The sequence below is a fragment of the Erinaceus europaeus genome, chromosome 12 (genome assembly GCF_950295315.1).
Source record: "Erinaceus europaeus chromosome 12, mEriEur2.1, whole genome shotgun sequence".
Lineage (NCBI taxonomy): Eukaryota > Metazoa > Chordata > Mammalia > Eulipotyphla > Erinaceidae > Erinaceus > Erinaceus europaeus.
The window spans coordinates 68,696,724-68,709,388 of record NC_080173.1 but is presented as its reverse complement, the minus strand read 5'-3'; the positions used below and the strand labels follow the sequence as shown (position 1 = coordinate 68,709,388).

Sequence of the window (12,665 nt, the reverse complement as noted above, 5' to 3'; positions counted from 1 at the left end):
GGGGGGAGAGAAAGAGAGACACCTGCTTCACCACCTGTGAAGCTACTCCCCAGCAGGTGGGGAGCCGGGGGCTTGAACCGGGATCCTTATGCCGGTCCTTGCGCTTTGTGTCATGTGTGCTTAACACACTGTGCTACCACCCGACTCTCTTCTTTTTCTTTTTCTTTTTTTTTTTTAGGTTGATTGCTAAGAAATGCTTGTTTTTGAATTGCTTTTTGTCTAGTTGTAGATCTTAGGGAAGTGACAGGTATTTTTCACCTTTATTCAAATGCAACCTTTGTTCATATTCTAAAAGTAAATGTGTGTGTTTATTTATTTGCCAGCAGGTCATTGCTGCAGTCCAGTGTCTGCACAACAAATCCCCTGCTTCCAGCAGTCCTTCTTTACTTTATTTTATTTTAATTTAATTTTTGCTATATTAGAGAGGAACTGAGAGGGAGGAGGAAGAGAGAATGAAAGACAGCTGTAGCACTTTTTTCTACTATTCATGAAAGCTTTTCTACTGCAGGTGGGGACTAGGGTTTTGAACCTGGATCCTTTAGCATGCTACCATGTGTTCTCAACCAAGTGCACAACCACCTGGTGCTAATATATTTGTTTTTATCCCTTCAGGGTTATCACTAGCACTCAGTGAACCCATAGCTCTGTGGCCATTTTTTGATTTTTTTTTTCCTTTTGATTGGACAGAGATTGAGAGGGAAGGGAAGATAGAGAAGGAAAGATAGACACCTGCAGACCTACTTCACTGTTTGTGAAGTGACACCCCTCCCCCCCTGCAAGTGCAGAACCGGGGGCTCAAACCATGATCCTTATCTAAAATCACTTGAGTAGTAAGGTTTTTATATTAGCTATATATCAGCTGTGTGTGTGTGTGTGTGTGTGTGTGTGTGTGTATTAGCTATTTTTAATTTGTTTCATTTTTATTGGTGATTTAGTAATATTAGCTCTTTCACGTAAACTTTCAGCATGATTTCAGTTGATGGCCTAGGGACTGGGGGATAATTCATCTACCAGGGCATACACCTTAACATGTGTGTAGCACCAGCAACATAGGGAAATACCACAGTGGGACAAGGTAAACTCCACAGATGTTGAAGCTATGCTGCAGTGTCTCTTTTTGTCTGTTAATATGTATCTGAAAAATAGAGGGTCCATTGTGCCAAGTAGCCATTCTTTTGATCTGCTCTCTCTGTTTCTTTCAGGCAGAGCGACCTGACACCATGTTGGGAGTTGTGTGTGGGGCTCTCCATGTGGCCGATGTGAGCCTTCGTAATAGCATCTCTAACTTCCTTCACTCCTTAGAAAGGTAGTATTTGCTTCCTGTAGGCTGTGCAAACTAAACAATGGTCAGGAATATAGGACCAAAAATTCAAAAGACCCATTTATTCTTTTAAGCTTTTGAGTTCTACTTATCATGGAGACCAGAGGAGAAAGAGGCATAGTAGTTTATGGTAGATTATTTTATAACTCAAACTGTAGCTAAATTAGTTTATATCACAGTTAGAATTAGCATGCTTCTTAAAAGCAAGCAAAACAAAACTGAATCCAGCTAAAGTAAACATTCTGTCATGTATAAGCAACAAATCTCTCTCGACCCTGGTAAAGAAAATCTGGTGTTCTTCTTTGCACTGGCTTCTGAATATTTCATATTATTGTGACACCTCTCAGGAATTAATAATTGAGACTGATATTCCAGATGACCTTGTGAGTCTTTCAAGTAGAGGATCAAATTGTATAGGGCTAAAATAATTTCTAACACTGGTTGTAGAGCTTAAGCTTTGCCTTTGGGTCTCCAAAGGAATGATCCAAAGGGCTAATCATTCCAAAGCACTTTAATCACAGACATTTTATTTCCTTCTGTGTTGTTAAACTTTTATATCAATTTCCTTTTGAGATGTCTCAAAAGAAACAAAAATTCTAAAATTGAACTGAGATTTCAGTCTATGATAAATATCTTTTACTATGTTGTTCCCTTGCACTAAAACCTTTAGCAGCTCACATTACCGTTTTGTATTAAATCTAAATCCCTCGGTGTGACTTTCAACTTCCTATATACTTTGGCTCCTTTCTACCAGTTAACCATTACTTCTTTCTGTTTTTCAGCATGCACTCTCTTACCTGGTTGAATAGTTTCTCTACAGAGAAATCCCCTCTAAGCTCCTCCTGCTTTTTAAACTTTATTTTTAAAGCTTGTACTTTGAAATAATTTGAGACTTGTAGAAGAGTTTTACAAATTATACTGCTTTTTTAAAAAAATTTATTTATTTATTCATTCATGCATTCCCTTTTCTTGTCCTTGTGTTGTTTTATTGTTGTCCTTGTTGGATTGGACAGAGAGAAATGGAGAGAGGAGGGGAAGACAGAGAGGGGGAGAGAAATCAGACACCTGCAGACCTGCTTTACCACTTGTGGCAACTCCTCTGTAGGTGGGGAGCGGGTGGCTCAAACCAGGACCCTTATGTTGGTCCTTGCGCTTTGTGCCATGTCCACTTAACCCCACTTAACCCGCTGCACTACCACCCAACTCCCAAATTATACCACTTCTAATAGTCTACCAAGTTTACTGATTATTAATAATTGTCATACTTGGTTTATATCATCATCATCATTCCTCCAGGGTTATTGCTGGGGTTTGGTGCCTGCACTACAATTCATTGCTCTTAGAGGCTATTTTTTTCCCTTTTGTTGCCCTCGTTGTTCGTGTCACTCTATTATTATTACTCACATTTTTGTTTATTTTATCCCATGAGATGGATAGATACACAGGCTGGCAGGCAGGCAGATAGATAAGTCCTTTGGCATAAACTGTATTGTGGATTGAACTTTGTACCCTTTGCTTACAGTACCACTGTGCCACATCCTGAGTCACTTTCTTTCTTTCTTTTTTTAAATGTTTTATTTTTGAGAAAAATTCAGAGAGAGAGAGAGAGAGAGAGAGAGAGAGAGAGAGAGAGAGAGAGAGAGACCAGAGCACTGCTCAACTCTGGCTTGTGGTGGTGTGGGGATTGAACCTGGGACTTAGGTGCCTCAGGCATGAGAGTCTGTTTGCATAACAATTATGCTATATCAGCCCCCCCCACCCCCGCCCCATCACTTTCTGTTTTCATCAAAACAATCTCAAGTTTCCTTCATTGATGATAGTCTCCAACTAAAGTACTTTTAAAAGACAGAGGGAAAGAGATCAGAAGACTGAAGTTTCTACTATGGAAGGGGTTTAACTTGAACCTGGGTCATATATATAGCAAGGTAGCATACTATCCAATTTAGCTATTTTGCTGGCCATAAAGTCCTTTAAGACCCCTACTAAAGACATAGCTAACTGATTTATATGAGGGTTATTTGTTTATTTAATATTGGATAGAGACTGAAAGAAATTGAGATGGGAGGGGGAGATAGAGAAGGAAAGAGATATATACCTAGAGCACTGCTTCACTACTCTGGGAGTATGGACCTAAATTCATTTTGGAGTTTAGAAGGTGGAAGTTCTGTTTTTGTTTCATTACCATCAAGTTTTGATTATAAAGGCCCTATAATATAGTTTGAGGTCTGGGAATGTGATGCCTCCAGTTTTACTTGTCATTATTGTTTTGGCAATGTTTTCTGATTCCTAATAAACATTTATAACTTTTGTTCTATACTCCTTAAAAAAAAAAAATGGATGGGACCTTGATAGGGTTTGCATTGAATTTCTTTTTTTTTTTTTTAATTTTTTATTTAAGAAAGGATTAACGAACAAAACCATAAGGTAGGAGGGGTACAACTCCACACAATTCCCACCACCCAATCTCCTTAACCCACCCCCTCCCATGATAGCTTTCCCATTCTCTAGCCCTCTGGGAGCATGGACCCAGGGTAATTGAGGGTTGCTGAAGGTAGAAGGTCTGGCTTCTGTAATTGCTTCCCTGCTGAACATGGGCGTTGATTGGTCAGTCCATACTCCAGCCTGCCTCTCTCTTTCCCTAGTAAGGTGTGTCTCTGGGGAAGCTGAGCTCCAGGACACATTGGTGGGGTCTTCAATCCAGGGAAGCCTGGCCAGCATCCTGGTGGCATCTGGAGCCTGGTGATTGAAAAGAGAGTTAACATATGAGGCCAAACAAATTGTTGAGCAATCATGGGCCCAAAGCTTGGAATAGTGGAGAGGAAGTGTTAGGGAGATACTCACTGCAAACTCTAGTGTACTTCTGCTTTCAGGTATATATTTTGCAGTAGTTTATGGATACGTGTGCACATAAGCTCTCTCTCACAGAAACTGGTGTATATCTAGGTTATGGGACTTTGTTAGAAGGTGAACCACCTGAGATGAAATTAGAGTGTACTATAAAAGGAAAGGTCTCACCCAAGTAATGAAGCTGAAGGGTTGTCATTCCACACCTGAAGTCTCTGGACACAGTCTGAGGTGAAGCATGTTGAGGTGGCAATCGTTGCGTTGGTTGCATTGAATTTCTATATGGGTCTTGGCATATTTATTTTGATGACATTCTTTCAGTCCAAGAGCATAGGCTATCATTCCACTTCTGTCTTTTTCTCTCTCTTTGAGTGACTCATAGTTTTCTGTGTATACATCTTTCACTTCTTTTGTTAGATTTATTCCTAGATATTTTATTAATTTTGTTGCTATAGTGAATAGGACTGATTTCTGTATTTCTTCTTCTGACTTAGTGTTTGCATAAAGGAATGCCACCAGGTTTTGTGTGTTAATTTTGTAGCCTGACACTTTACTCCAGTATTTATTTTTAATGATATGTTCATATGGTGGGGTGGGCACTGGTGCACCTGGTGAATCACATGTAGTCAGTGCAAGGATGCTCACAGGAATCTGGGTTCCAGTCCCTGCTCCCTACCTGTAGGGGGGAAGCTTCACAAGCATTGACGCAGGTCTACCGGTGTCTACCTTCCTTTATTCTCCTCTATCTCCCCCTCCTCTCTCAGTTTCTTTCTGTCCTATCCAACAAAATGGAAAAAATGGCCACCAGGAGCAGCATATTTGTAGTGTCGAAACTGAACCCCAGCGTTAATCTTGCAGGGGAAGAAAATCTCTATATATGTACATATTCATGTAGTTCAAAAATTGAAAGTATAGTGAATAGTCCCCTTTACCTTTTTTCCTAATCACTCAGCTTTCTTTCCTGCAGTCAACCCATTAATCATTTTCTTTCTATTTTTTTAAATTTCTTTATTGGGGGATTAATATTTTACAGTCAACAGTAAATACAATAGTTTGTCTACTCTATTGTGATTTTATGTAAGTATATGCATGTAATAATTTCTGTATCCTCCCTAACTTAAAAAAAAAAGTTTACTTTGTGGTCTGGGAGTTGGCGCTGTGGATTAGGCAATGGACTCTTAAGCATGAGGTCATATGTTCAATCCCCAGCAGCACATGTACCAGAGTGAAGTCTCGTTCTCTCTCCCCTATCTTTCTCATTAATAAATAAAATAAAATAAAAAATTGTACCAGGGTTGGGCGGTAGTGCAGCAGGTTAAGTGAACATGGCGCAAAGCATAAGGACCAGCGTAAGGATCCTGGTTCAAGCCCCCGGCTCTCCACCTGCAGGGGGGTTGCTTCACAAGCAGTGAAGCAGGTCTGCAGGTGTCTCCCTTTCTCTCCCCCTCTCTGTCTCCTCATCTTTCTCCATCTGTCTCCCCCTCTCTCCATCTGTCTCCCCCACTCTCCGGGATCCTTATGCCTTGCACTTTGTGCCACCTGCGCTGTACCAATTTATAGTAAACCATTAATCCTCCTATAAAATGATTTCAAGAATTTACTTAAAGTATTATTTACCATGTCACTTAATAGTGTATTTAAGAAAGTGTTTCAGAGGAGCCAAGTGGTGGCACACCCAGTTCAACACACACATTATAGTGTGTAAGCCCCTGGCCCCTGCTTGTAGGGCAAAAACTTCACAGTGGATGCAACAGGGCTGCAGGTATGTCTCTGTCTCTTTTCTGCTCTACCTTTACCTTCTGTCTCAATTTCTCACTGTCTCTATCCAATAATAAATAAAAGCTAATTAGAAAAAAGAAAATGTTTCAGACTAGTACATATACTTTTTTATGGCTACTTAGTATTTGATGAGATGGTTCATTCATAATTTATATATCATTCCCTTGATGATAGTCCTTTAAGTTGTTGCCAGCCTTGATATCCAAGGAGATGATAAGATTGTCTTAAAACTTTTAGAACTTCCTAGATATAAGTGTTTCACAATATTTTTCTTTCAGGGGTCAAGTCCTTCCTGCTCATACACTTTTGAATACAGTAGATGTTGAACTTATCTATGAAGGAATCAAGTATGTACTTAAGGTATGACAGCCCTAACTAAATCCTGTATTTTACTTTCTGTTAATTTGATTTTTACCGTCAAGAGAAGGGGAGAAGTCCTTGCAGAGTACTTCAGAGATGGGTATTATTGAAATTACTGCAGTGATTTTTGCCAATGATCTGAAACAGTATTTGTTGACTCTGAAAAGATTTTGTTGTTCCTCAACTTCACAGATACAACTGAGAAAGAATAGAGAACAGCTAGTGGTCAGGGTGACATCATAGTGGTTATGCAAAAGTTCAGTTCATTGCACCACCCTAAACTAGATCTGAGCAGTGCTCTTTCTCAGAGGGAGAGGGAGAGAGAGATAGATAGACAGGTGTAATAGGGAGAGTCAAGAGGGAGCCAGAATAGGGAGAAACATCTTTTTTGCTGTTGGCTTTCCTCCCCTTTTTATTTATAAAAAGGAAACACTGACAAAATCATAGGACAAGAGAGGTACAACTCCACACAATTCCCATCAGAACTCTTTATCCCATCCACTCCCTTGATAGCTTTCCTATTCTTTAACCCTCTGGGAGTATGGACCCAAGGTCATTTGTGGGATGCAGAAGGTGGAAGTTCTGCCTTCTGTAATTGCTTCCCCGCTGAACCATGGGCATTGACAGGTCCATCGATACTCACAGCCTGCATCTCTCATTCCCTAGAAGGGCAGGGTTCTGGGGAATGGGAGCTCCAGGACACATTGGTGGTGGTGTCTGTCCAGGGAAGTCTGGTAGGCATCATGGTAGCATCTAGAACCTGGTGGCTGAAAAGAAACTTAACAACATAAAAAGCCAAACAAGTTGTTGACTAATCAGGGAGAAACATCTTAAGTCATTTTGTCTGCTTACAGCAGGAACGAGTCATACTGACTGCTCAGGACTTAGGTGCCATTGACTTTTTTTTTCTTTTTGTTTCTCCCATCCATATTTATTTATCTGGTATAGGGAGTTTGCTGTGGCTCCACCACAGGGTCTCCTTCCTGTGAAGATTGCATTGTTCCATAGAGGCATTCTTTCCCCTCTTGAAGAGTTATTTCTTATCTCTAACTTCGAGGTACTGAAAGTTTGACTTAGATTGCACCCTGAACTTCTTGTCTGTTCTGGTCCCTACAGGTGACTCGACAGTCCCCCAACTCCTATGTGGTGATCATGAATGGCTCATGTGTTGAAGTAGATGTGCATCGGTTGAGTGATGGAGGACTCCTTTTATCCTATGATGGCAGCAGCTATACTACATACATGAAGGAGGAAGTGGACAGGTCAGTGCCTCTGAGGTTTTTTGCTGGTCATCGTATCAAACTTTCATTAGTGTTGAGATTTTTCTGATAATTCTACTGTTATTGTGCTTCCCTACTCTTGAGACAACTTTTTTAGATAGAGAGGAAAGGGCGGCTTAATGGTGGTCCCTTCTGTTAAGGACATACATTATTATGTGCAGAGACCCTGGTTCCCACCTGTAGCAGGCAAGCTACATAAGCAGTGAAGCAGTTCTGTGTCTCTTTCCCCTCTCTCTGCCTCCACCTTCCTGCTCAGTTTTTCTCTTTCTCTCTGTATCCAATAAATAAAACATTATAAAGAAAATGAAGGAGAGGAAGGAAACTATAGCACTGAAGTTTCTTCCATTGTAATGGGGCTGTACTTGAACCTGGGGCACATGCTTAACAAAGTACTGCTGTATCTGAGTGATCTTACTGGCCCTGGATTGATTGATTGATTGATTTTTATTAGAGCACTGCTTAGCTCTGGCTTACCGGTTGTGCAGGGGATTGAACCTGGGACCTTTGGTGCCATAGGCAGGAAAGTCTTTTTGCATGACCAATTTATTATCTCCCCAACTCACCTCTTACTCTTTTAAAAAATGTTTAAAACGATGCTTTGGCTATAGTTAAGAATTCAAAAAATTTCAGCATGCAACATTCATTAAATAGCAATTAGAAAAGTTTTAATCACAAAATGTATTTATGAAGGGTTGGCGGTGGCATATCTGGTTAAGTGCACACAAGAATCCGGGTTTGAGCCCCCAGGTCCCCGCCTGCAGGGGGTACCCACTTCTCAAGCAGTGAAGTATGTCTGCTTAATTTTTATGTTTAATTTTACTGCATTTTATATGTATTTATGTTATATGTATCTGACCAGAGATTCTACATAATGGTTATACAAAGGATTTTCATGCCTATGTTCTGTGTTCCCAGTTTTAATTCTTTAGCATAATAAGTTAGAACTGACCAGTACTCTCGTAAAAGGAAAAAAGTAATGGCGTATATGCACACCCTGTGCATACACTATCTTCTACTTTTAAGTAAATCCTCACTACAATTCTTTAGATGCTTTTCTCTACCTTATTTGTTCTGTTAATATTTGTTGTATATTGTTTAACTACAGTTTGTGTTGTTCTGACAGTTAAATGAGTTAACTCATGTAAAATGCTTTGGATTTAGTAAGAATTCAAAAAATGTAAGCATGTATCTTTTCTCAGTGACCTTCCCATTTTTTTTTTTTTTTTTAAATTCTGGATTATGGTGGTATGGAGAATTGAACCTGGAGACCTTAAAGCCTCAGGCATGAGAGTCTTTTTGCTCAATCACTGTACTATCCCCCCCCCCCCCCCCCGGTCAATTTTCTATTCTTTATTGTTAAGGTGAGGGGAGATAAATTGTTGAGATGAGGGGAGAGACCATCCCACTATTTCCTCATCTATGGAACCTCCACTGTGCTATCTCCCATATATTGTTAGAATCCAGGATTCCATACCTCATGCACAGTAATGCATGTGCTTTATCTAGTGAACCATCTCCCAGCCCTGCTTTATTTATTTTTAATAGTGATGCTTGCTCTTTATAGCAGTTCTAAGTATAGTTCCTTGTGAATATACCATATTGTATTTGTTTTTAAATATTTATTTTATTTGAGAGAGAAAGAGAGAGACTAATAGAGATAGAGACAGACACCATTGCTCTGCCCTGCATATGTGTTGCTGGGAATCAGATGTGGGGCCTTTATCCACTGACCTACCTCCCCAATAATGCACCCAACAAGTATTGAAGGAAATCTGGCTATTTCACATTACCTATCCAGGTATTATTTTGTGTCTGTGTTAATAGTCTAAGTTTTTGTGTTTAATTTTTAGTATTGACATGATTTGACTATTCTCCTTTACACCTTGAGGTAGTTTTGTTGACTTCCATGCTCTCATTATTTTCTAGATATCGCATCACTATTGGCAATAAAACCTGTGTTTTTGAGAAGGAAAATGACCCTTCAGTGATGCGCTCCCCTTCTGCTGGGAAGTTAATCCAGTACATCGTGGAGGATGGAGGCCATGTGTTTGCTGGCCAGTGCTATGCTGAGATTGAGGTCAGGACAATAAATGAACTTTCAGGTCATGGGAGGGAAGGTAGGAAGATGGTTGACTGGGATGCACCAAGACTGAGCAGGAGCAAAACAAAGTAGAAAAAGTAGTAGTTGGTTTATTGGGGATTATGAACTTTAAGATCTTAAATCCCAAGTCCACAATATTTCTGTGACAGTGTATAATCTCTAACTCTAATAATAGCGTGAGATAGCACTTACTGAAAATTAATGTTGGTTTTACAGATAAAGAAGTGCATGTAGGGGGTTCATAAAATAATGAAATAAGTTTTCTTTTCTTTTCTTTTGTTTTCTTTTCTCTTCTTTTCTTTTCTATTAAGATACAGAGTGGCAGAGAGAGTGAAAGACAATCCAGCACTAAAACTTCTTTCAATGTGATGGGCTTGAGCAAGGGTCACACACATAGCAAAGTAGCACCCTTCCAAATTCACTACTTGAGTGACCCAAAATAAGCATGCAAAGGCAGCTAAAGAAAGGGTCTGGAGGGCTGTCTAACTGTACCAGAAGAGACTGGGGTGGGTGTGAGTGAGTAGTAACTTAATATTGCATAAAAGAGAAAACAGTTAATCTTAGTTTTGAAAGTTAGTAATCGGCCACATAAAGAAGGACTGGGAAATGTGTTTGCTCTTGAGAATTGCATGTACAAAGACACAGAAACAAGAGAGCATTGTGTGTTCAGGGAGCTGCAAGAAATTATCTTTATTATTTAGACTAAAAATGAATTAAGATTTAATGGTGGGTGGCAAGGAAATATGATAAATTTGCACTAGGATTTGAAGTTGTGATGGGTCTTTCAAGAAATACTAAGAACTTTAGACTCATCTGGAGATAGTTGTCCTTAAAATTTTCTGAAAGGAATGTTATGTGATGATGAGATTTGGGCTCCAGAATGCTTTTATCAACCTAGTGGAAAATGTATAGCAGGTAGGGGACATTTATTTTATTGGGACATTTTTGATATTCTATAGTCCGGAAATGATAAAAGCCTTAGTCAAGTAGCAAGAGAACATTTTGGGAAGAGCTCCAGAAAGTGTACTTAACTGGGCCTGACAATTAGTAGATAAGGGAGAATGGAGAGGAATACATGACTGTTTGGCTTGGCCAGGATATCATTAGCAGACAGATAATCTGAGTACCTAGATCCTTATGTATATGGAAACTAAATTATCTCTTACTCTTAATAAAATGCAGGTAAAGACACAGACTGGCAGAAATGACTTCAGTATTAATTGTACCTGTGTGACAATAACTCTCTTATATAATATTATTTCCCTAATCCAACATTAAAAAAAGAAAATTATTCTAACAGTTGTTATTCTGTGAAACTCAATCCTGAGAGACTTTTCTGGTTGTATGCCTTTGTAGCCCCTTCGAAATTCCCATTTTCCTGCATTGAATTGAGTATAGTTCAGCGCTGATGCTCAGGGGGAAACTGACCTTTTAAAATTACTTATCCTGTGGGCAGAGAAGTCAAATTTGTATTCATTTTTTGTTCACTGTAGGTCATGAAGATGGTAATGACCTTAACAGCTGCAGAGTCTGGCTGTATCCATTATGTCAAAAGACCTGGAACAGCTCTTGACCCAGGCTGTGTCATAGCCAAAATGCAGTTAGACAATCCCAGCAAGGTCCAGCAGGTGAGTAAGAAAGTGCCTTGGTCATTATCTAACCACTGATCATAAGGTGGAAGGGTAGATAGGAGAGGAGGGGCAAGGGATTTCCATGTTTGGTTTCCTAGTTTTTTTGTTTTTTTTTTTCTTTTCTTATTCTTCTCGCCTAACATTATGTCTTGTATTTTTGCTTAAATATTGTCAAACTAAAAAATTGTAAAAGTCATTAAAATACTAAGAGTCAGCAATTTCTGTATGAATCCCTCTTTTTCTTCTTTCATCATGGTTGGTATGGAAAATGAATACTTTAAGTTGCAGTGAAATGTGCCCTGAGTAGTTGGTAGTGGATGACTTTATCTTTCATTGTGTTTGACAGGCTGAGCTTCACACAGGTAGTTTGCCGCAGATTCAGAGTACAGCACTCAGAGGCGAAAAGCTCCATCGAGTGTTCCACTATGTCCTGGATAATCTGGTCAACGTTATGAATGGATACTGCCTTCCAGATCCTTTCTTCAGCAGCAGGGTATTAGTCATTTTGGGGGGGGAATAAATGGAAAATAGGAAGTGTAACTTCTCTTAAGATTTCATTTTTGATGAATATGTTTGGCCTGAAATTCTTACACTTTTTAATTGTAGGACTTGAAGTGTTTTTATCTTATTTAAAAAATATTTAAGAGAGATATATAGAAAGACACACTCATGAGAGAGAGAGAGAGGTGAGGAGGGAGAGAGAGAGGAGGGTAGAGGGAGAGAGAGAGAGACTGATTAGAGCAATGTTCAGCTCTGGCTTATAGTGGTGCTGGAGATTTAACCTGACACCTCAGAGTCTCAGCCTTGAGAGTCTTTTACATAACTAATTATGTTTTCTCCCCAACCTTAATATTGGAAGTTTTTAAATTCTTGCTTTTTAAAAAAAATTTCTTTATTGGGGAATTAATGTTTTACATTCAACAGTAAATACAATAATTTGTACATTGCATAACATTTCCCAGTTTTCCATATAAAAGTACAACCCCCACTAGGTCCTCTGAAGGACCTGTATTCTCCCCACCCACCCACCCCAGAGTCTTTTACTTTGGTGCAATACACCAATTCCAGTTCAGGTTCTACTTGTGTTTTCTTTTCTGATCTTGTTTTTCAACTTCTGCCTGAGAGTTAGATCATCCTATATTCATCCTTCTGTTTCTGACTTACTTCACTTAACATGAATTTTTCAAGGTCCATCCAAGATTGGCTGAAAACGGTGAAGTCACCATTTTTTATAGCTGAGTTTTACATATATATATATATATATATATATATATATATATATATATATATATCCCACAACTTGCTCAGCCACTCATCTGTTGTTGGACACCTAGGTTGCTTCCAGGTTT

The 12,665-nt window shown here is 39.2% G+C and overlaps 1 protein-coding gene across 8 annotated transcripts in view; it reads left to right on the top strand.

The window, feature by feature from the left end:
- Positions 1-12,665, top strand: part of LOC103108101 (acetyl-CoA carboxylase 1) — a 338,374-nt gene that overhangs the window by 178,943 nt on the left and 146,766 nt on the right. For all 8 annotated transcript variants that reach the window (XM_060203908.1, XM_060203911.1, XM_060203907.1 and 5 more), the window contains 6 exons: positions 1,203-1,306; positions 6,223-6,304; positions 7,421-7,566; positions 9,511-9,661; positions 11,179-11,313; positions 11,663-11,809. In XM_060203908.1, the coding sequence (XP_060059891.1) occupies positions 1,203-1,306; positions 6,223-6,304; positions 7,421-7,566; positions 9,511-9,661; positions 11,179-11,313; positions 11,663-11,809 (765 nt within the window). The remainder of the gene's footprint in view (positions 1-1,202; positions 1,307-6,222; positions 6,305-7,420; positions 7,567-9,510; positions 9,662-11,178; positions 11,314-11,662; positions 11,810-12,665) is intronic.